The sequence below is a fragment of the Scyliorhinus canicula genome, chromosome 24 (assembly GCF_902713615.1).
Source record: "Scyliorhinus canicula chromosome 24, sScyCan1.1, whole genome shotgun sequence".
NCBI lineage: Eukaryota > Metazoa > Chordata > Chondrichthyes > Carcharhiniformes > Scyliorhinidae > Scyliorhinus > Scyliorhinus canicula.
Window position 1 is genome coordinate 7391984 of NC_052169.1, and position 25117 is coordinate 7417100.

Here is a 25117-nt window from a genome sequence, read left to right on the forward strand (position 1 = left end):
CCATTTCAGAGGCCAAGTCGACAGTCAACCGCATTAGTCCACGTTGTCCGGACCAGGTAAACTGAACAGACAACTGCTTCGCTTCTGCTCAGGAAGCAAGAGAATTCACAGTACGTCTCATTCGGAACCGAATAACATTTATCAAAGGCTTCACGCGAGCAGATTAAATGTCACGCATTCTACCGACCGAGCTGCTCGGGCTCCATGATCGTTATTCATGGTCACCGAGGCTAGCTTTCATGGCATTGGTGGGATTGGAACCCATGTCCCCAGAGCCTTGGCCTCTGAACCCACTCCGCCCCGATCTCCTCGGTTGTCTGTGTGGGTGCCCAGAGCTTTGTTTCTTATTCCTGGGAAACATCTCCTTTATATAGTTTTTACCCAACGACGTCTCACAGCTGTGAGCACAAGTACAGAGCATGTAATGGTGCCATAGTCCCAGGTGACCATAGGCTGCTTTCCCTTTGAGGGGGAAAGCAGACTGGTGATGATTTAACCTGAGGATCACCGCATCGCAGATGAGGGCCATCATGGTTGATCTCTGCCGGTACAGGAATTGAACCCGTGCTGTTGGCCTTGCCCTGCATCACAGACCAGTTGTCTAGCCACGTGAGCTAAACCGGCCCCTGGTTACATGTAGCCAGGCGATGAATGCCACCCCGACCTAGCTTCCCCTCCCATTCCATTGAGAGTGGATTTGTTTTGGGCTTCTGAGCAAAGAGAATTAAATAAAAAATTTTAATCATAATTCATATATGGAACAGCCATTCAGCCCCTCCAGCTTGTTCCATTCAATTAGATCACAGCTGATCTGCACATTAACTTAATTTACCCCCCTTTGGTTCCTATAATCCCTTGATAACCTTATCTATCACTGGTTAGCACTGCTCCCTCAGGGCCCTAAGGACCCGGTTTCAATTCCAGCCTTGGGTCGCTATGGAGTCTGCACGTTCTCCCCGTGTCTGCGTGGGTTTCCTCCGGGTGCTCCGGTTTCCTCCCACAGTCCGAAGATGTGCGGGTTAGGTGGATTGGCCATGCTAAATTGGCCCTTAAGTGTCTAAAGATGTGCAGGTTGGGTTATGGCATCACAGGGATAGGGCGGACTGGCTGGGTAAGTGGACATGGGTAGAAGGGCCAGTGCACACTCGATGGGCCGAATGCCCTCCTGTACTGTAGAGATTCTACGATAACAAAAATCTGTCAATGTCAGATATGATTTCAATTGACGCCCCATCCCCCCCCAACACCTTTTTAAAGGAAAAGGCTCCAGATTTAAAATGAAATGGTTTACCTCATTGATGAAGTCTTCCAACACGTGTTTCCATGTGATACTGGGCAGCAGATTTACTGGTTATATAACTGATAGAATGTTAGAATCGCCATGCACTCCACTTTTCAAGCAGTCCAACCTCGAACACTAAATTCCTCCTGTGCTGGTTATTGGAATGTTTAGTGCCAGTTTTAATCAACTATCAGGAAGCAAACTGTAATTATGTCCTGGGTGAGCATTTGTTGAGGGCTCGGCTCAACTTAACGTGGCAGCACCCAGGGCTGCACTTGCCTCCAATGTGCACCAGTGTTTCCAAGGCTGACTATTGCGGTTGAGTTTCCTGCCACCAGATGGGGCCACATTGCTGGGAACTGCAGAGCTCACTGCTAATGGGCTTCGGGTAGGAAATCATCTTTAGCATTGTTAGAGGGCGTGCTTCTTTCCAACAACAGGCGTGGTGCAGCCAAAATAGAGTCTTGTGCCGGGACGACGAACGGCCAGCAGCTGGCCCCGATGTGTATGTGTTTGTTACAATCAGCACCGGGTCAGTGTTCCATACTGGAATTTGGAATAATCCTCCAATCAACCGAGGGTAAATAATCCTGATTTTAAAATCAATACTCCCTACGTGACGGATTTTAAAACATGATTTGCAGGGGCAGCTGCTGGCAGTCACCCTTGGCTCAGTGGGCCACTCAGAAGTTTGTGGCTTCAAGTCCAAGGCTGTGGGGTGGGGGGCAGCACTAAGACCCATTTGAGGGACGAACGACGGTGAGTTATCTTACCCCCCCCCCCCCTCCCCTCACCCCACCCTCCTATCCCTCAACCTAAAACAGATTATCTGTTGCTGTTTGTGGGAGCTTCCCGTGCACGTTTCGGCTTTGGAGTTTCCAAGAGCGATACTTCAATGCTTTTTATTCATTAATTTTAAAAAAAAATTTAGAGTACCCAGTTCATTTTTCCAATTTAGCATAGCCAAATCACCTCACCTGCACATCTTTGGGTTGTGGGGGCGAAACCCACGCAAACACGGGGAGAATGTGCAAACTCCACACGGACAGTGACCCAGGGCCGGGATTGAACCTCGGTGCCGTGAGGCAGCAGGGCTAACCCACTGCGCCCCCTGCTGCCCTCTTTTTATTCATTCATGATATGTCAACTGGGCCAGCAGGGGCTGTTGAGCACAGGGCTAAATCGCTGGCTTTGAAAGCAGGCCAGCAGCACGGTTCGATTCCCGTTACAGCCTCCCCGAACAGGCGCCGGAATGTGGCGACTAGGGGCTTTTCACAGTAACTTCATTTGAAGCCTACTCGTGACAAGCGATTTTCATTTCATTTCATTCATTGCCCATTCCTAATTGCTAGGCTAGACAGTTTAAGAGTCAATGGGGCCACATGTAGGCCAGCCCAGATTTCCTTCCCAGAGGGAAGTTAGGGAAACAGATGGTTTTCTTAAGGCAAAGGTTTCATGGTTGCCGTAAGTCTTTTAATTTCAGATTTTTATTGAATTTGAATTTCACCATCTGCCCTGGTGGGATTTGACACCCCCCCCCCCCCCCCCCCCCCCCCGATCAGAAAAAAAGTACTTAATTGGCTGTAAAGTGTATTGGCACAGCCTGAGGTTGTAGTGGGTGCTATGGAAGTGCAGGTTTTGAATTTTTGGGGGGGGAGGGGAAGGGACAAAAAAAATCTGTCCTGGTCTACCCACGTCGACACGACAACCAAGAAAGCACAACAGCGCCGATACGTCCTCAGGACACTTAAGGAAATTCGGCACATCCACATCGTCTCTTACCAATTTTTACAGATGCACCACAAAAAGCGTCCTATCTGGCAGCATCGCAGCCTGGTATGGCAACTGCTCGGCCCAAGGCCGTAAGAAACTACTGAGAGTCGTGGACACAGCCCAGTCCATCGCACAAAGCCCGCCTCCCATCCATTGACTCTGCCAACACCTCCCGCTGCCTGGGGAAAGCGGGCAGCAGAATCAAAGACCCCTCCCACCCGGCCTACTCACTCTTCCAACTTCTTCCATCGGGCAGGAGATACAAAAGTCTGGGAACACGCACGAACAGATTCAAAAACAGTTTCTTTCCCGCTGTTACCTGATTCCTAAACGACCCTCTTATGGACTGACCTGATTAACACTACTCTCCTGCATGCTGCATCCGATGCTGGTCTCTATGTGTTTACATTGTGTACCTTGTGTTGCCCTATTACATATTCTTTTTCATGTACAGAATGATCTATTTGAGCTGCACGCAGAACAATGTACTCCACTGTACCTTGGTACACGTGACAATAATCAAATCCAATTCAACGTTAGTATGTCATTTGAAATTGCTTGCTGATTAACTGTCTTTTCAAGCTGCAAATCTCTCGCTTGATCCAAGTCACATTCTCTTAAAACGAAAGGGAATCACAGAGGGGCTCACTGCTAAAGATTTAAAGTATTTGCTTCATCTTTCTATGATTCGGAGATTTAATTTTTAAAATTTGTTGATGGGATATGGGTGTCGCTGGCTAGACCAGCATTTTGTTGTTGGCATCAACGGATGAAACAGACAAATTGAATATTAAATGCAAGTTCAATTTATTTTTGTACTGACACCTTTATTGATCTCACTTAAGACTTTGGCAGCACACATACTAAAATTGGAAGGATTCGGAGAAGATTGGCATGGCCACTTCGCAAGGATGACACAGAAATTCATAAAGCGTGCCATATTTTCTTCGGACGCCGCGGTAGCGCAGTGGTTAGCACAGTTGCTTCACAGCACCAAGGTCCCAGGTTCGATTCCCGGCTTGGCTCACTGTCAGTGCGGAGTCTACACGGTTTCCCCGTATCTGCGTGGGTTTCCTCCGGGTGCTCCGGTTTCCTCCCACGAGTCCCGAAAGACGTGCTTGTTAGGTGAATTGGACATTCTGAATTCTCCCTCTGTGTACCCGAACAGGCGCCGGAGTGTGGCGACTAGGGGCTTTTCACAGTTACTTCATTGCAGTGTTAATAATGTTTTTTATCACTTAATGTCACGAGTAAGCTTCAATGAAATTACTGTGAAAAGCTCCTAGTCACCACAGTCCGGTGCCTGTTTGGGGAATTGAACCCGCGCTGCTGGCCTTGTTTTGCCTTACAAGCCAGCTGTTTAGCCCACTGTGCTAAACCAGCCCCGGTGTCCCTGAACAGGCGCCGGAGTGTTGCGACTAGGGGATTTTCACAGTAACTTCATTGCAGTGTTAATGTAAGCCTATTTATGACAATAATAAAGATTATTATTATTCAGTTATGTGTTCACTTAAAGAATTACATAGGTTTCAAGACTCACAACATGAATCAACGTACAACCTGTGAGAGAGAACTTGACCGGCTTAGGTCACTGTCTGTGTGGAGTCTGCACGTTCTCCCCGTGTCTGCGTGGGTTTCCTCCGGGCGCTCCGGTTTCCTCCCACAAGTCCTGAAAGACGTGCTGTTAGGTGAATTGGACATTCTGAATTCTCCCTCCGTATACCCGAACAGGCGCCGGAATGTGGCGACTAGGGGCTTTTCACAGTCACTTCATTGCAGTGTTCGTGTAAGCCTACTTGTGACAATGAAAATTATTATTATGTGTTACGAGTATTCAGTGAGGAGAAAATTCCTGACACATTTGTGTTTGGATATTGCTATATTTGTTTACAATTTGGATTATAATTCCAGTTTGAGACAGTTTATGTATTGTGTTTAAATGTAAGTAGATTGCCTCTGAAGATCGGCATCAAAACCTTTGATCAAAAGCATTTCAGTTCTCTGAAGGTGGCGAAGGAGAAGCTGTGGGGATGAGACTGAGCACAGTTTAAACAGACAGCAAATACTGACAAAAATGCTGCTTCGCTTAAAAAAAGCACACTTGTTATTTCAATCCGCTGCGATGGATCTGGTTAATTGGATGGCCGGTAATCTGAAAGCAGCAGCAGCTGGGATCGAACATATGCAGGAGAGAGAGAGGAAAAAAACAATTAATATCTCGCACCCAGCTCCAACAATATTCGAAAAGGACAAACCAGATTTGTAAAATAAAACTTGAACAGGAATAGAATGCGCAGGGTGAAAGCGCAAGGGACGTGAGGAATAATTGGATAGCCCTTTCAGTAGAATCAATAGGATCCCTACTGTGCAGAAGGAGGCCATTCAGTCCATCGAGTCTGTACCGACCGACCCTTCAAAAGAGCACCCTACCTAGGCCCACTCCCTGCCTTATTCCTGTAACCCCCGCGCATCGGTAATGGCCCATCCACCTAACCTGCGCACCTTTGGACTTTCAAAGAGCTAGAATAGGAGTGACAGGGGTCTGGTTTCCCCATTGCCCAACGCCGATATTGTAATCACCGATTGGGCGGTGAATCGGCTCTGAAGACCAAATTGGGGCCGGCGCCGCTTTGACCCCGGTCAGCCGTGCTCTGCCCCCTCGGAAATGGCATAATCACATTTCAGAGCCTGGTTGGTTAAATGCTGAAATAAAAAGCAAAGTGTGTGCAAGTGTTCTTTTTGGATTGCTGAGAGTGTTTGATTTCTTTAGTTATTTATAGGGGCTGATTTGGTATGGAGGGCACAGTGCAGTTTGGCTGGAGACCAGGGCCTGTCTGTAGATTGTGGTCTGGGTGGGGAGTGGGCGTCTGGATGGGGGGTCTGGGAAGGGAGTGGGCGTCTGGATGGGGAGTGGGCGTCTGGTTGGGGTGTGGGGTCTGGATGGGGAGTGGGCGTCTGGTTGGGGAGTGGGGTCTGGATGGGGTGTGGGTGGGCAGTGGGGTCTGGGTGGGGAGTGGGGAGTGGGGTCTGGGGGGGAGTGGGCGTCTGGATGGGGAGTTGGGTCTGGGTGGGTAGTGGGCTCTGGGTGGGGAGTGGGGTCTGGGTGGGTTGTGGGGTCTGGGTGGGTTGTGGGGTCTGGGTGGGGAGTGGGCGTCTGGATGGGGAGTTGGGTCTGGGTGGGTAGTGGGCTCTGGGTGGGGAGTGGGGTCTGGGTGGGGTGTGGGGTCTGGGTGGGTTGTGGGGTCTGGGTGGGGAGTGGGCGTCTGGATGGGGAGTTGGGTCTGGGTGGGTAGTGGGCTCTGGGTGGGGAGTGGGGTCTGGGTGGGGTGTGGGGTCTGGGTGGGTTGTGGGGTCTGGGTGGGTTGTGGGGTCTGGATGGGGAGTGGGGTCTGGGTGGGGTGGGGAGTGGGGTCTGGAAGGGGAATGGGGACTGGGTGGGGAGTGGGGTCTGGATGGGGTGGGGAGTGGGGTCTGGATAGGGTGTGGAGTGGGGTCTGAATGGGGTGGGGAGTGGGGTGAGGAGGAAAAACATGATGAGGAACCAATCAAAAGCCAGATGAACTGAGGAGCTGTTTGCTCTTTGATGTTGAATGTGGTGAAATGTTATTTAATTCTGATAAAGTTATTTGACGTCCTTCAAATGTATCGCATCAATATCCTCCAGACAGTGTGTTGAGGCCCAGCTACAGAGCTGGACAAGATGGATTGACAGGAAAGCCCCGGGAGTTTAATCCCGTGTAGATTCCTTCTGAAGCTGAGGAGCCTCCAGCTGAATTGTGCTGTGACACTGACAGGAGCTGACCTGCAGGAACTGGGGCAGTTTCTATTTCCCCTCTCTGTCTCGCTGCAGCCTGGGAGCGGGCTGCATTGGTACACAATTTAATCAATTGCATTTCTCACTTTAATTTGTCACAACAGAGTCACTTTGAGTCACTCGTGCGGTTGATGATCCCCAGGAAGTCACAATTGTGACAATTGAGTCAATGTTAGTTTGTTACCCGATCTCTTGACAAACTCCAGTTACCAGATTGCTTCTGCTGTTGGCCAATGAGTGAGACCCTCCTCCCCAGCAACAGTCGGGGCTGGAGGGCAGCACGGTGAAATCTGGTTCCCAAAATTCCCAGCACTGTGCTCACCCACTGGGACCCCAGCCTCAGGGGTGTCTCACTGCACCCAGTCCAGTGCCTCTTGCTTCAAATGCCCATTTCAGTGAAGCTGACACTCCAGTGCAGTACTGCGGGAATGCTGCACTCGCTGAGCTGTCTGTGGGCGAGGCCTTAAAACAAGGCTGGTGCTGGCCTCTGGTTAGCTGGTTTAGCACAGGGCTAAATCGCTGGCTCTGAAAGCAGACCAAGGCAGGCCAGCAGCACGGTTCAATTCCCGTTCCAGCCTCCCCGAACAGGCGCCGGAATGTGGCAACTAGGGGCTTTTCACAGTAACTTCATTTGAAGCCTACTTGTGACAATAAGCGATTTTCATTTCATTTCATTGTGGCCAATCCACCTACCCAGCACATCTTTGGATTGGGGGGGGGGGGGGGCGAAACCCAGCGCGAACACGGGGAGAATGGGCTGGTTTAGCACAGTGGGCCTAACAGCTGGCTTGTAATGCAGAACAATGCCAGCAACGCCGGTTCAATTCCCGTACCGGCCTCCCTGAACAGGGGCCGGAATGTGGCGACTAGGGGCTTTTCACAGTAACTTCATTTGAAGCCTACTTATGACATTAAGCGATTATTATTATTACTCCACACGGACAGTGACCCAGAATCGAACCTGGGACCTCGGCGCCGTGAGGCAGCATTGTTATCCATGGCGCCACCGTGCTGCCCGGGGAGCGGGATATTCAACCATGACAACTGTCACAGTTGAATATGTCCATGTCTACAGTGCCTGCCCATTGAGTGACTATCAGAAGCAGCAATATTGGCTGATGTATTTCTTCATTACCCTGGACTTCCTAAATATTGCTCAAGGGAAGGTTAGCTAACTCAGCACTGAGGTAAGATTTTTTTTTTCTTTTTATAAATTTAGAGTACCCAATTCATTTTTTCCAATTAAGGGACAATTTAGCATGGCCAATCCACCTACCCTGCACATCTTTAAGTTGTGGGGATGAAAATCGCGCAGACATGGGGAGAATGTGCAAACTCCACACGGACAGTGACCCAGAGCCGGGATCGAACCTGGGCGCCATGAGACTGCAGTGCTAACCACTGCGCCACCGTGCTGCCCTTCCACTGAGGTAAGATTGAATCGGAGTCCTTGCTGAGACACTGGTGGAGTCAATGGTTACCTTTGAAGTGCTGCTTTGTTTTAATTTAATGCTATTTAATGAGGACTCTTATTGTCATTACAGCCAAATGCAAAACTGCCATTAATGAACATTTTTAAGTGTTTGGAGTGTTGTTCATGGCAGCTATAAACTTCACCCTGTGCTACATAACATCAGTCAGTTGCTGCATTAGCTCAGTGAGGCTGAGGTCGCAGCATCTTTTCAAAAAGAAATTGTATATTAACTGTATGCAGGTGATGGATATTAATTGGGGATTTTCTTATGCTCTGTGGGAGGTCCAGAGGGACAATGGGTAGTTCCCACGCCGGCCTTCCCTGGCTGACTGCTTGTTGGTATTGGTTTTGTTATGGAGGATCAATGGTGCTCCTTTTAGGATAGAAACTTAGTTTGACTGTTTTTTGTAGCATTCTGCTGGGATAGAATGTGATATAAATAGACCCTGACTGCAACTATAGCTGTGGGGTCAGGAGTCACTTACTTGTAATCTGCAACGGTGCAAATAAATACTTGTAGAAAAGCAACAGATTGAAACTGTGATTGTTGGGTTGGTTGGGGAAGGCGGTAATTGCTAGTAATTTTTATCTCCGTATATAATTACTGATACAAATGTGTACAGGTTGATCGCAGTTCTACCTTTCACCACCTGCATCTGTGTGTTATACCAAATAGGACAATGTTACTTGATATTGCATTGTTATGTATTGATCATGAACCAGATTGCTCAGTGTGCACGACAGATTAAATCCGGTTCCGTGCCATCTTTTTAAAAAATTTAGAGTACCCAATTCATTTTTTACAATTAAGGGGCAATTTAGCGTGGCCAATCCGCGACTTGATAGAGGTTTATAAGATGATCAGGGGAATAGATAGAGTAGACAGTCAGAGACTTTTTCCCCGGGTGGAACAAACCATTACAAGGGGACATAAATTTAAGGTAAATGGTGGAAGATATAAGGGGGATGTCAGAGGTAGGTTCTTTACCCAGAGAGTAGTGGGGGCATGGAATGCACTGCCTGTGGAAGTAGTTGACTCGGAAACGTTAGGGACCTTCTAACGGCTATTGGATAGGTACATGGATTAGGGTAGAATACTGGAGTGTAGATTAATTTCTTCTTAAGGGCAGCACGGTAGCATTGTGGATAGCACAATTGCTTCACAGCTCCAGGGTCCCAAGTTCGATTTCGACTTGGATCACTGTCTGTGTGGAGTCTGCACATCCTCCCCGTGGTGTGCGTGGGTTTCCTCCGGGTACTCCGGTTTCCTCCCACAGTCCAAAGATGTGCAGGTTGGGTGGATTGGCCATGATAAATTGTCCTTAGTGTCCAAAATTATGATTAACCTAGGACAAAAGTTTGGCACAACATCGTGGGCCGAAGGGCCTGTTCTAGAACATAGAACAGTACAGCACAGAACAGGCCCTCCGGCCCTCAATGTTGTGCCGAGCCATGATCACCCTACTCAAACCCACGTATCCACCCTATACCCGCAACCCAACAACCCCCCCCCCCTTAACCTTACTTTTTTATTAGGACACTACGGGCAATTTATTGTGGCCAATCCACCTAACCCGCACATCTTTGGACTGTGGGAGGAAACCGGAGCACCCGGAGGAAACCCACGCACACGGGGAGGACGTGCAGACTCCACACAGACAGTGACCCAGCCGGGAATCGAACCTGGGACCCTGGAGCTGTGAAGCATTTATGCTAACCACCATGCTACCCTGCTGCCCCTAACTGTGCTGTATTTCTCTATATCTATATCAATCCACCTAGCCACCTACCCTACCGGGCTCATTCCCCAATACCAGGTCCAGTACAGTCCCTTCCCTAGTTGGACTATCTACATATTGTTTTAAGAAGCCCTCCCGGATGCTCCTTACAAACTCTGCCCCGTCTAAGCCCCTAGCACTAAGTGAGTCCCAGTCAATATTGAGGAAGTTGAAGTCTCCCATCACAACAACCCTGTTGTTTTTACTCGTTTCCAAAATCTGTCTACCTATCTGCTCCTCTATCTCCTGCTGGCTATTGGGAGGCCTGTAGTAAACCCCCAACATTGTGACTGCACCCTTCTTATTCCTGATCTCTACCCATATAGCCTCTGAGGTGTCCTCCCGTAGTACAGCTGTGATATTCCCCCTAACCAGTAGCGCAACTCCACCACTCCTTTTACATCCCCCTCTATCCAGCCTGAAACATCTAAATCCTGGAACGTTTAGCTGCCAATCCTGTCCTTCCCTCAACCAGGTCTCTGTAATGGCAACAACATCATAGTTCCAAGTACTAATCCAAGCTCTAAGTTCATCTGCCTTACACGTGATACTTCTTGCATTAAAACATATGCACTTCAGGCCACCACACCCGCTGTTTTCAGCAACATCTCCCTGTCTGCTCTTCCTCAGAGCCATACTGGCCCTATTCCCTAGTTCTCCCTCAATGCTCTCACCTTCTGACCTATTGCTCCGGTACCCACCCCCCTGCCATACTAGTTTAAACCCTCCCGTGTTGCACTAGCAAACCTCGCGGCCAGGATATTTATGCCTCTCCAGTTTAGATGCAACCCGTCCTTCTTATACGGGTCACACCTGCCCCAGAAGAGCTCCCAGTGGTCCAGATAACGGAAACCCTCCCTTCTACACCAGCTGTTTAGCCACATGTTTAGCTGCTCTATCCTCCTATTTCTAGCCTCACTGGCACGTGGCACAGGGAGTAATCCCGAGATTACAACCCTAGAGGTCCTGTCTTTTAGCTTTCTGCCTAGCTCCCTGAACTTTTGCTGCAGGACCTCATGCCCCTTCCTGCCTATGTCATTAGTACCAATATGTAAAACGACCTCTGCTTGTTTGCCCTCCCCCTTCAGGATGCCCGCTACCCGTTCGGAGACATACCATCCTGGAGTCTCTTTCACATCCACAGAAGCGCCTATCTGTGCCCCTGACTATAGAGTCCCCTATGACTGTTGCTCTTCTGCACTTTGACCCTCCCTGCTGAACATCAAAGCCAGTCGTGGTGCCACAGCTCTGGCTGCTGCTGTTTTCCCCTGATAGGCTATACCCCCCCCCCCCCCCCACCCCCCGACAGTATCCAAAGCGGTATACCTGTTCGAGAGGGGGATAACCACAGGGGATTCCTGCACTGTCTGCCTGCCCCTTCTGGTGGTCACCCATTTCGGTAGCATTGTGGATAGCACAATCGCTTCACAGCTCCAGGGTCCCAGGTTCGATTCCGGCTTGGGTCACTGTCTGTGCGGAGTCTGCACATCCTCCCCGTGAGTGCGTGCGTTTCCTCCGGGTGCTCCGGTTTCCTCCCACAGTCCAAAGATGTGCAGGTTAGGTGGATTGGCCATGATAAATTGCCCTTAGTGTCCAAAATTGCCCTTAGTGTTGGGTGGGGTTACTGGGTTATGGGGATAGGGTGGAGTTGTAGACCTTGGGTAGGGTGCTCTTTCCAAGAGCTGGTGCAGACTCAATGGGCTGAATGGCCTCCTTCTGCACTGTAAATTCTATGATTTCTCTGCCTGCACCTTGGGTGTGACCACATTTATATAACTGCTATCTATGACGCTTTCCGCCACCTGCATGCTCCTACATGCATTCAACTGCTGCTCCAACCGAACCATGCGGTCTGTGAGGAGCTCCAGTTGGGTGCACTTTCTGCAGATGAAGCCATTCGAGACGCTGGAAGCCTCCCGGACCTGCCACATCTCACAGTCAGAGCACTGCACCCCTTTAATTGACATTGCGTCAAGTAATTAGTAAATTAAACTTTTTTTTAAAGTTACCGTTAACTATATGTTTCCCAGCACTAGATGGGGTGGTGGAAGCAGGGACGATAGTGACGTTTAAGGGGCATCTTGACAAATACATGAATAGGATGGGAATAGAGGGATACAGACCCAGGAAGTGTAGACGATTTTAGTTTAGACGGGCAGCATGGTCGGCGCGGGCTTGGAGGGCCGAAGGGCCTGTTCCTGTGCTGTACATTTCTTTGTTCTTTGTTGTTTGTGCACATCTTTGGGTTGTGGGGCCGAAACCCACACAGACACGGGGAGAATGTGCAAACTCCACACGGGCAGTGATCCAGAGCCTGGATCAAACCTGGGACCTCGGTGCCATGAGACTGCAGTGCTAACCACTGCGCCACCGTGCTGCCCTGGTTCCATGCCATCTTAATGTCGCCACAACCTCAAAGGAAATGCACTCACTGCCCTCCTACCTAATAAAGATGGTCATTGTGTCTGAGGTATCATGTTGGGCAGGGTAGAGGGAGGTTAATTGTAGAATCGATCGTAGAATCCCGACAGTGCAGAAGGAGGCCATTCGTCCCCTCCAGTCTGCACTGGCCCTTGGAAAGAGCATCCTACTTAAGCCCACACCTCCACCCTAAGATAGATGGCTCGTAATGCAGAACAAGACCAGCATCGCGGGTTCAATTCCCATTCCAGCCTCCCCGAACAAGCGCCCGAATGTGCCGACTAGGGGCTTTTCACAGGAACTTAATTGAAGCCTACTTGCGACAATAAGCGATTATTATTATTATCCCGGTAACCCAGTAACCCCTAACCTTTTGGACACTAAGGGGCAATTTATCACGGCCAATCCACCTAACCTGCAGATCTTTGGACTGTGGGAGGAAACCGGAGCACCCGGAGGAAACCCAGGCAGACACGGGGAGAAAGTGCAGACTCCGCACAGTCACCCGAGGTCGGAACTGAACCCGCGACCCTGGAGCTGTGAGGCAGCAGTGCTAACCACAATGCCACCGTTAATTTTATTTTCAAGTGTTTTATGCTGTGTCTGAATTGAGAAGAGAGTTCTACTGCTCAGTTCATCACAAATCCATGGATAAGGAGGGGGGGGGGGGGGGGGGGGGGAGGGGAGTGAAAAACCAAAATGCCCTTAAACAAATCAAAGGCATTTCAGATTAAACGTGAAAAGATGTCATGGTTGTTATTTTCTTTGTTAGAAGAGCGTGTTATGCCTGAACTGCAGATTGAGAACATGAACAAAAAGAAAAATGCTGGTCGCCAGCAGACATGTCTGCAAGAGTGAAAGATGAAATGGCTTCATGTGAAATTGATGCGATGTAGTCAGTCCCAGCAGAAATGACTAAAAGCCCATCGCGAAGGAGTGTGACAGTAATTGGAGCTAGGCACCGCGTGTCTGAACATACAAAGCGTGGAAACATAATTTAGTCTTTATTTGTGGGCTGGTGACGGTAAGTTGAAAGTCTTTCCCAACGACAGGTGATGGGGGGGGGGGGGGGGGGGGGGACAGGGGGGGGGGGACAGAATCAGGGACAAATCGAATAATCTAACTCCTCTGTTCTTCTGACGCAGCAATGTTGCCCCTGTCTCTTTGCATGTTTCAAATTAGCATCTGCAACACTGTGTGAAAACGAATTGCTGTTCGAAAGGGCTGGCAGGTGAGCGATGGCCCGAGTGGCCTCCTTCTGCGTATTGTATCATTCTCGAATTATTTTAGGGGAGGGGTGTGGGTGGAGCTGAAACGGCATCGATGGCTGGGACCTTACCTCAAATGTGGGCAGCAGGGTAGCATTGTGGATAGCACAATTGCTTCACAGCTCCAGGGTCCCAGGTTCGATTCCGGCTTGGGTCACTGTCTGTGCGGAGTCCGCACATCCTCCCGTTGTGTGCGTGGGTTTCCTCCCGGTGCTCCGGTTTCCTCCCACAGTCCAAAGATGTGCAGGTTAGGTGGATTGGCCATGCTAAATTGCCCTTAGTGTCCAAAATTGCCCTTAGTGTTGGGTGGGTTACTGGGTTATGGGGATAAGGTGGAGGTGTTGAACTTGGGTAGGGTGCTCTTTCCAAGAGCCGGTGCAGACTCGATGGGCCGAATGGCCTCCTTCTGAACTGTAAATTCTATGATAATCTATGATAATTCTATGAAATGTGAAGAACAAATATCGACAAGATATCCCAGTGGACAGGTGGTCGTCCACAAGCGCCCAGTTATATATAGCAAGTGAAAATGGTAGATTGGGGACTGGGAATCGAAAACTGAAGATTGAAACCTTCCATTCCGCGGTTCCCCGTGAGGAGAAAGTGGTGGGAGGGTGAATGACCGTTCGTGAGATTTCGAAACGAAAAGGGCATTTCAGTGCAGTCAAAATGAGACAAAACGGAATCATTGTCTGTGCAGAACCTCCACTTTTATTTCCCAACATCTGTCTCTTTTAACCAAAGCGAGGGACACAGAAAAGGTGCAGAAATCTGGTCTGTTTTTGCAATTATTGGGGAATAATTGCATTTGGTTGGTTTAATCTCAATGTCGGGTTCACCCTGAAACGGTTGAGTTAGAATCGGAGGCTTTCAATTTAAGGCACACAATATATTTCACTGCAGGCGGGGTGGAAATTTCGATGGGGGTTAGAAATATTTCCGTGACATTCCCTCCTTACTGCCAGAGGTATTCAGTGATATTCACTCTAAACAGGGTGCACGGTTAAAATAACATTCCACACAATGGGTCATTCAGGGATAAGCCTCTGTGCTGTTTAAATGTAATTTTCTACAATTGGGTGTCAATAAAAGTGTTTCCCTTTCTGCGGTAAAGTTTGATTTGCATTGCATTTTAGAGAGGGCGATTTGAGTGTATCCAGGTCGTTAGAATTCGGAACAGGGAGAAAAATGCAGCGATGGCCCTTCAAACAGATTTCAACACGTTCCCATTTTAACCCCGAGAATTACGAACAAGCACTTTGCACCCCAACATGGCCAGGCGCCGTTGTCAGCGGGGATTCAGCTGCCAATTGCTCCAGAATTGCCTCCAACACATCTCACAGTAAAAAAAAAGCTCGACTCAAAAAAAACCTCAACACAAAGCATCCGCCAATGGTGTCAATTTAATAAAAGCCCTTGCATCTGAAACCAGAAAGGTTATTTCCACGGGGTCTCGCTCTCGCTTCATCGCAACAAAGTTTTATTTTCTTTAAATAAAAGATTATGGAAACAAAATAACAAGCTGAGCGCCAGGTGAGAAACCACCCCCCCCCCCCCCCCCCCCCCCAACACACACACACACACACACACACACTGACTGCTGGAGAATCAGTTCGACAACAAGCTGCCTGTTTGCCAAGTGGATGGTGCGGCGCGATTCCTGGTCATTGACATTGCGAGGGAAGGGGTGGGCCAGCAGAATCTCTGCAGGAAATCAGACTCTATCTGTGTGTGTGTGTGTGTGTGTGTGAGGGGGGGGGGGGGGGGCACCTTGACCAATTATATACCTTTCATTTAATCGAAGCTGAACTGTGTTCAGGTCCAGTAATACAAATACTTTGAGCTGATATATGACAGAATTATTCTATATGTACATACATACACCCATGGCGGATAATACATACAGATAATATATAACATATTTCTGATAAATGCATATGTTCTTTACTCATCTATCCATCTATCTCTATTTGTCTATATCTCTCTCTGTCGCTTTATCTATCTCCTTTATTTTGCCAATGTCTGCCGCTGTCTCTCTATTTGTCTATCTACCTATCTTTCTACTATTTGTCTATCTATCTATCTATCATCTATCTACCTACCTATCTACTATTTTTCTGTCTATCTACCGACTATTTGTCTATCCATCTACTATTTGTCTATCTATTTATCTATCTATCTTTCTGTCAATCTATCTATCCATCTATCTAACGACTATTTGTCTGTCTATCCATCTACTATTTGTCTATCCATTTACTATCTAACTATCTCCGTCTGTGTCTGTCCAGCCACATACATACCAAGTATGATTCATTCTATCTATCTATCTATCTATCTATCTATCTGTTTGTCTGTCTGTCTCTCTCTCTCTCTCTCTCTCTCTCTCTATCTATCTATCTACCTATCTGTCTGTCTATCTATCTATCTATCTATCTATCTCTATCTATCTATCTATCTATCTATCTATCTATCTATCTATCTATCTATCTATCTATCTATCTATCTATCTATCTATCTATCTATCTATCTATCTATCTATCTATCTATCTATCTATCTATCTATCTATCTATCTATCTGTATATCTATCTATCTATCTCTGTTTAGCTTTGCCATACATACCCAGTGTGAGATCCCAGGCACGGTACCATTCTCCCTCCTCAGGTTTGGTAAAATGTTGGACCAGTTCTGTCCGGTGTGTTCTCCATCGTTCTCAGCCCTGACACCATCCCATCCCTGGCTCCCAGACCCGGACTCTGTCCTCCCGCAAGCTCCTTCCAACTCCTGCAATTACAACAGACACATGTTACAAATGGATTTTACAAATCGTGCTTTTGATGTCAAAAGGACAGATTAGGGAAAGTCTGCCCAGCTCCGGTGACTCTGTCTATAATTAAAAGTGGGATTTCTGATTATCTAGCCCAGGGATGGTGGTTTGCCACAATCTGCCTCTCACTCTTTCTCTCCCTCTCTCCCTTTCTCACACACACTGTTTCTCTCTCCCTCCCTCTCTCTCACATTCTTTTTCTCTCCCTTTCACTCTCTCCCTCTCTCACACACACTCTCACTCTCCCTCTCTCACACATACACTTTCTCGCTCCCTCTCACTCTCTCCCTCTCTTTCTCACTCCCAATCTCGCCCTCTCTCTCCCTCTCACTCTCTCCCCCTCTCACACACACTTTCTCTCCGTCTCATCGTCTCTCGCGTACACTTTCTCTCACTTTGTCCCTCTCTCACACACTCTCTCGCTCTCCCTCTCATTCTCTCTCTCATACAAACACATTCTCCCTCTACCTCTCACACTCTCCCTCACACACTTTCTCTCTCCCTCACACACACTTTCTCTCTCTCTCCCTCTCATTCTCTCTCTCATACAAACACATTCTCCCTCTACCTCACACTCTCTCTCCCTCTCACATTCTTTCTCTCTCCCTCTCTCACACACATACTTTCTCTCCCTCTCATTCTCTCTCTCACATACACTCTTTCTCTCCCTCTCACACATTCTCTCTCCCTCTCTCACACACACTTTCTCTCTCACTCTCATTCTCTCACACACACACTCTTTCTCTTTATCTCTCTCACACACACTTTCACTCTCTCTCACACATTCTCTATCACATACACACTCTTTCCCTCTCACACATACTCTCTCTCCCTCTCTCACACACTCTTTCTCTCCCTCCCATTCTCTCTCACATACACACTCTTTCTCTCCCTCTCACATTCTCTCTCCCTCTCTCACACATTTTCTCTCTCGCTCACTCTCTCTCTCATTCTTCTCTCTCTCTCATTCTCTCACATGCACACTCTTTCCCTCTCACACATTCTCCCTCTCTCACACACACTTTCTCTCACACACTCACTCTCGCTCTCTCTCTTTCTCTCTCTCATTCTCTCACATACATACTCTTTCTCTCTCTGTCTCCCTCTCCCTCCCTCTCCCTCTCTCACACACTCTTTCTCTCTCCCTCTCTCTCACACACACATACTTTCTCTCCCTCTCCCTCTCATTCTCTCTCACACACACACTTCCTCTCTCTCTCACTCTCGCTCTCTCTCTCTTTCTCTCTCTCATTCTCTCTCACACACACGCTTTCTCTCTCTCTCTCTCTCATTCTCTCTCTCACATACACACTCTTTCTCTCACACATTCTCTCTCCCTCTCTCACACACACTTTCTCTCTCTCTTTCTCTCTCTCATTCTCTCTCACATACACACTCTTTCTCTCTCTCTCTCATTCTCTCTCACATACACTCTTTCTCTCACATTCTCTCTCCCTCTCTCACACGCACTTTCTCTCTCTCTCTCTCTTACTCTCTCTCTCTCTCTCTCTCATTCTCTCTCACATACACACTCTTTCTCTCTCTCTTTCTCAATCGCTCTCTCATTCTCTCTCTCACATACACACTCTTTCTCTCTCTCCCTCTGTCTCCCTCTCCCTCCCTCTCTCTCTCTCACAAACAACACTCCCTTCATCCTTCAGTCTGCCAATCCAAGGAGGGGGCGCGGTACCTGGGAGAGGCTGCGCGCCGCCGGCGCTGGCGGGGGCGCGCCTTGGAGATTCCAGCCAAAAACACAACTGACAGCTCAGGCAACGGGTGTGTGTGTGTGTGTGTGTGCACCCCACCCACCCCCAAAATCCCCTTCCCAACCCACCCACCCCCCCCCCCCAGAACACCCTGGGTGTGAAACATGCTGATTCGAGCCGCAGCTCCCGCCGGGAGAGCTCAGAGTGAAGAGCGCAATTTGCGCCGGGTGGGAAATTCCGCCTCGCCGCCTTTCCCCCGAAGTCTGTAAACGACCTGGGCTCAAATTCCGACAGGGCTGGGTGCCCTGACCGACAGAAGCGACCAAAGCCCTCCGCCAAACGGTAAGAGAAAGTGAAATCTATCCAGATCTCACCCAGCAACAGATATTTGGATAACCTTGGCAAAGGGAGGGGATTAAAACCGACTTTCTAAGGCGAGGAATGTATCAATCAGCAGAAATAGACAGAAGTTAAACAGACTGGGGCGTATTAATAACAATTTAATTGCATTTCCAATTGGTCTATTTCCAAAATACAAAACAATCCTCAAATTGGACCAAAAATTATTTCCCTGCTTCTCAGAGGGAGACACACACACACACACACACAGACACATTGATGGTCCTTTAATTAATATTTCATTCACACACATTCCTCCCCTTCTCCAAAGACAAGGGGGGGGAAAATCCCCACTAACGAAATTTGGTGATTATGGGAGGAAATTGATTGAAATCCGACCATTAGAGAGTCACAAAGTGATTCGGAATTCAGCCGCCCAAAGATATTCTTCGATTGCCATCGCCCTGAAGCCTTTGATTTGCGGGTGGGCAGCTTGGCACAATGTGGGTCTGACATTGATAACCCATATCATCGCCCTCGCCCTCCCCCACACAAACCCAATTGTTTGCAACCTAAAATAGCTCATTCCGGAATTCAGAATTTCAGAGAGAGAGGTAGAAAGCTGGGGTCACATTTGGGAGAATCGCCAATAACGGACAATGCTCCCACACCGATTGTACCCCGCGACTGAATTATCGAAATAAGATTGTTCTTCGACACGCCAATCTTGGGAGATGTGGATCCCCCCCACAGGTTTAATCTTTACCCCTTTCAGAAATGTTAAACTTTTGCATCTTGCGGATTTAGGGCTCGGGAATATAACCGACCTTCCTGTATCGGGGCTGGGCTGAAATCACCACCCGCAGCTAACAGCGCCGCGGTGTACCTACCCAAACAGGGACTGGCTCTCACATGAGGCTTTATCGAGGGGCAAATGGGGGCCGGACCCACAAGAGTAATTTTAAAACAGAAACTCACCATGTTTTTGTGCAGTGTGTGTGTGTGTATTTGGGCCGCTTATGTTGATGGGGATGGGAGCAACTGTTTAACACATCGAATGAATGAAATGAAAATCGCTTATTGTCACAAGTAGGCTTCAAATGAGAAGCCCCTAGTCGCCACATTCCGGCGCCTGTTTGGGGAGGCCGGTACGGGAATTGAACCGTGCTGCTGGTCTGCTTTAAAAGCCAGTGATTTAGACAGTGTGCTGAATAAATGCAATCGCTCCCAGGAATCAGCCCCCTCCCCGCCCCCACCTTCACTTGCACCGTGGTGCACATCAGGATTTGCGGTTCAAACATCTGTCTTCTCTCTAACTCTTTATTTTTGGGGCCAAAAAACCCATCAACGAGCTGGAATCTCGTTATCCTAACTGACTGCTTACAGCCCGTAATTATCAAGAATATTTCTCTCCAGATTTAGATAAAAGAGGACTGAGATTCTGGCACCTTCAAGTGTGTGTTGGCGACGACGCAGGGACAATGTGTGTTGATTGGGCGTTAGCACAGATAATTCCCAGGCGAATGAGAATCCGTCTGGGAACAGGAGGCTTCCTGAATCTCCAGTCCTCCGGATAGAGAGAAGCTGGCAGTACTTGGAGGGAGGGAGGGAGGGGGGGAGGGGGGAAAGGAAGGAAGGAGTTGGACATCAACGAGACGTTTGGAGAGGGGGGAGGTAAATAAAGGAGAAGTTATTTCCACTGGCAGCTGACTAGAGGAAACAGATTTCAGGTAATTATTTTTTTTTTAAGGAGGACGAAGGGGATTTAGAAGTATTTCTTTGCTTATTGCTCGGGGAGGGAGTTGGAATTGGCTGCAATTCAGCGCTAGGTCAGAGTGGGAGGAATAGATCAAATTTCCAAATAGGAAATTGGATGAAATTTGAAAATGAAACAATTACAGGGCCTGTGGGAGGGAGAGAGGGGGAGGCAGTGGGTATTAATTAGATGGTTCTTTCATTGAGCGGGTAGAGGCACGATTGGCCGAAGGGTCTGCTGGCAGCCGGTGCATTGACACCGTGAGGGTGGGGGTGAATGATATTGAAGGTGTAACTGATCCAGGTTCTATTATCTTTCAGAGGGTGAAGATGGATATGAGGTTGCTGTGTCTGAGCGCCTGTTACCTGGCCGCTCTGGGGATGGTCCATGCCTGCCCAGAGCCCTGTGTGTGCCAGGACAAGTATTCACACCAGTTCGCGGATTGCGCCTACAAGAACTTTGCCGCGGTTCCCGAGGGCCTCCCGCACAACGTGACCACCCTGAGCCTGTCGGCCAACAAGATTCAGTCGCTGCTCCGGGATTCCTTCGCCGACTTGGGGCAGGTGAGCTCCCTGTGGCTGGCACACAACCAGATCGCCAGGATCGAGGAGGGCACCCTGGCGCCCTTGCTGCAGCTCAAGAACCTCGACCTGAGCCACAACCAGATTGTGGAGTTCCCCTGGGAGGACCTGTACAACCTGACCGCCCTGCAGCTCCTCAAGATGAACAATAACCTGATGGCCACCCTCCCCAGGGACGCCTTCACCAACCTCAAGGACCTGCGCTCCTTACGCATCAACAGCAACATGTTCCACACCCTCCACCAGGGCACCTTCGACTCCCTCAGCTCCCTGTCCCACCTCCAGATCTACAGCAACCCCTTCTCCTGCGACTGCCAGCTGGAATGGCTGAGGGGCTGGATCCTCAAGGCACTTATCTCCATCCCGGAGAAGCAGGATGTCCAGTGCTCGGAGCCCGAGGGGCTGAAGGGGACCCCGGTGGTGGAGATGCCCCAGTTACATTGCATGGCCCCTGAGGTTTCCCTCAGCTCCCAGCCCAGTAACCCCAAGGCAGAGTTCAGCGAGGGCTCCAGCCTGGCCCTCCACTGCAACGCCAGCGGTAACCCCCCACCACATATCCAGTGGAAGATCCGGACAGTCAGCAAGGAGATTGAGCTGAACGAGGCCAATGGGCAGGAGGAGGGGGAGGGGGAGGAGGAGGAGGGGGAGGAGGAGGAGGTGAGGGATGGGCTCCTCAGCCTGAAGAGCAAGCAGAGTGGGGGGCGCTTCGTCCTCCTCAAGAATGGGACCCTCATCATCCCCCACTTGAGCCAATCGGAGGAGGGGCGGTACACCTGCCTGGCCAGCAACCCAATGGGCAGCAATCAGTCCACCCTTAATGTGCGGGTGACCCCTGCCACCCCGTCCCCCAAGTACGACCCTGGCTACAGCAAGGACCCCATCTTGAGCCCCAGCGCTGGCAAGCCCCATCTGAAATTGGCCAAGAACAGTGTCCTCAAGCCAGGGGGCAAGGGCAGGACAGTGGGCATTACCACCATCGCCAGCATCCCAGCCGGGACGGACGCCATGGGCACCCCCACTGCCCAGATGTGCTCCCAGAAGGCAGGCAGTCATTACATCTCCAACCACGCCTTCAACCAGAGCTCCCAGATGAAGCAACACACCTTTGATTTCGGGGTGATTGCCCTGGAGGTGAGCGAGACCGATGCCAGGGTGAGGCTAACTCCTTTCCGGAATTCAGCCAGCAACAACCTGCAGATGCTGTACCTCTGCACCCAGGAGGGGGGCAAGGGGGCTGCCATGGTGCAATGGTCAATGATTGAGAGTGGAGTCAACTCTTACCGCTTCCAGGACCTGAACCCCGGCTCCAATTACACCCTGTGCCTCACCTACAGCGGGAGAGACTGCCAGGTACAAGTGGTGTTCACCACCAGGAGGAAGATCCCATCCCTGCTCATCATGGTGGTGGTCAGCTGCTTCCTCCTGGCCCTGGCCACCATCCCTCTGCTGGGGGCTTCCTGCTGTCACCTCCTCTACAAGTACCAAGGCAAGACCTACAAACTCATCGTGAAGAGCCAAGCAGCCCCCGGGGAGCTGGAGCCCCAGCCCCCTGGCTCCCCCCTACCGGCCTCTGAGAAGTTGTACCCGGCTAGCGAGGCTGGCGAGGGCAGTGTGGCCCCCGGCTCCATCCCCGCCTCCTACAGCAAAGCCACCCAGGAGGAGTTCGAAGTGGGATCGGAGTACAGCGATCGCCTGCCATTGGGCGCCGAGGCCGTCAATATCAACCAGGAAATTAACGGCAACTACAGGCGGCCGGCGCGTTGACCCGGCAAAATCCCGCTCCCCCCCAAAAAAAAACCACACTCCCCTCCCCCCAAAGTGTAACCTGTGGCGTCCCAATCCCGTCATTCCAGGATATTGTTGTTGAGACAGGAACATCATCATTCCCGGGATTCCAGAGAGAGAAAGAGAAAGACCAATCCAGGCAGCCGCCGGGAATATCCCTGGGAACTCACTGGGAACAAGAACATTCAATCCAGACCAACTTTGGACACCAGCTCCAGAAATGTTTGCTCAACGTCCAATCGGCTCGGTGCTTTCTCGATAAAACCACCGCCTTCTCCCCTTTTGTAAAGTTCTCCTTCCTGTCCTGTGCAGCATGTGCATCCATCCATCTGCCATCTATCTATCTATCTATCAATCCGTTATCTATCTATCTATCTATCTATCCGTTATCTATCTATCTATCTATCTATCTATCTATCTATCTATCTATCTATCTATCTATCTATCCATCCATCATCTATCTATCTATCCATCAATCCACCTATCTATCTATCCGTTATCTATCTATCTATCTATCTATCTATCTATCTGTCTGTTTATCTATCCATCCATCTATATATCTATCTATCTATCCGTTATCTATATCTATCTATCCGTTATCTATATCTATCTATCTATCTGTCTGTCTGTCAATCTACCTATCTAACCGTCTATCTACATATCTATCCATCCAGCTTCCTTTCTATTTATCTATCTGTCTATCTATCTATCTCTCTATCTATCTATATACCTATCTATTTGTCTGTCTATCTACATATCTATCGGTCTATCTACCTATCTATCCATCCATCTTCCTTTCTATTTATCTATCTGTCTATCTATCCATTATCTATTTGTCGACCAATCTATCTATCTATATATCTATCTATCTGTCTATCTACCCATCCATTATAGATATAGATATAGAGAAATACAGCACAGAACAGGCCCTTCGGCCCACGATGTTGCGCCGAACTTTTGTCCTAGGTTAATCATAGAATTTTGGACAATTTGTCATGGCCAATCCACCCAACCTGCACATCTTTGGACTGTGGGAGGAAACCGGAGTACCCGGAGGAAACCCACGCAGTCACGGGGAGGATGTGCAGACTCCACACAGACAGTGACCCAAGTCGAAATCGAACTTGGGACCCTGGAGCTGTGAAGCAATTGTGCTATCCACAATGCTACCGTGCTGCCCTTAAGAAGTTAACCTACACTCCCTTATTCTACCCTAATCCAAGTACCTATCCAATAGCCGCTTGAAGGTCCATAAATTTTCCGACTCAACTACTACCACAGGCAGTGCATTCCATGCCCCCACTACTCTCTGGGTAAAGAACCTACCTCTGACATCCCCTCTATATCTTCCACCATTTATCTTAAATTTATGTCCCCTTGTAATGGTGTGTTCCACCCGGGGAAAAAGTCTCTGACTGTCTACTCTATCTATTCCCCTGATCATCTTATAAACCTCTATCAAGTCGCCCCTCATCCTTCTCCGTTCCAATGAGAAAAGGCCCAGCACCCTCAATCTTTCCTCGTATGACCTACTCTCCATTCCAGGCAACATCCTGGTAAATCTCCTCTGCACCTTTTCCAAAGCTTCCACATCCTTCCTAAAATGAGGTGACCAGAACTGCACACAGTACTCCAAATGTGGCCTGACCAAGGTTTTGTACAGCTGCATCATCACCTCACGGCTCTTAAATTCAATCCCTCTGCTAATGAACGCTAGCACACCATAGGCCTTCTTCACAGCTCTATCCACTTGAGTGGCAACTTTCAAAGAACAATGAACATAGACCCCAAGATCTCTCTGCTCCTCCACATTGCCAAGAACCCTACCATTAACCCTGTATTCCGCATTCAGATTTGTCCTTCCAAAATGGACAACCTCACACTTGTCAGGGTTAAACTCCATCTGCCACTTCTCAGCCCAGCTCTGCATTCTATCTATGTCTCTTTGAAGCCGACAACAGCCCTCCTCACTATCCACAACTCCACCAATCTTCGTATCATCTGCAAATTTACTGACCCACCCTTCAACTCCCTCATCCAAGTCGTTAATGAAAATCACAAACAGCAGAGGTCCCAGAACTGATCCCTGCGGTACGCCACTGGTAACTGGGCTCCAGGCTGAATATTTGCCATCCACCACAACTCTCTGTCTTCTATCGGTTAGCCAGTTTGTTATCCAACTGGCCAAATTTCCCACTATCCCATGCCTCCTTACTTTCTGCATAAGCCTACCATGGGGAACCTTATCAAATGCCTTACTAAAATCCATGTACACTACATCCACTGCTTTACCTTCATCCACATGCTTGGTCACC

At 49.1% G+C, this 25117-nt stretch overlaps 1 protein-coding gene and 1 non-coding gene across 3 annotated transcripts; both read left to right on the forward strand.

Annotated features, from left to right (window-relative positions):
• Positions 1-3898: 3898 nt before the first annotated feature.
• On the forward strand, positions 3899-4001 carry LOC119956962. Its single transcript, XR_005458722.1, has one exon. It is a non-coding gene; the product is annotated as a U6 spliceosomal RNA (small nuclear RNA).
• Positions 4002-18452: 14451 nt separating this feature from the next.
• Positions 18453-22805, forward strand: islr2 (immunoglobulin superfamily containing leucine-rich repeat 2). 2 transcript variants are annotated; one of them, XM_038784388.1, is made up of 2 exons: positions 18453-18683; positions 20757-22805. In XM_038784388.1, the coding sequence occupies exon 2, from the start codon at positions 20766-20768 to the stop codon at positions 22779-22781; it is 2016 nt and encodes a 671-aa protein (XP_038640316.1). In that variant the 5' UTR covers positions 18453-18683; positions 20757-20765; the 3' UTR covers positions 22782-22805. The 2 variants fall into 2 exon arrangements, with proteins under 2 accessions (XP_038640316.1, XP_038640317.1); XM_038784389.1 differs by lacking the exon at positions 18453-18683 and adding an exon at positions 20313-20410.
• Positions 22806-25117: the final 2312 nt, after the last annotated feature.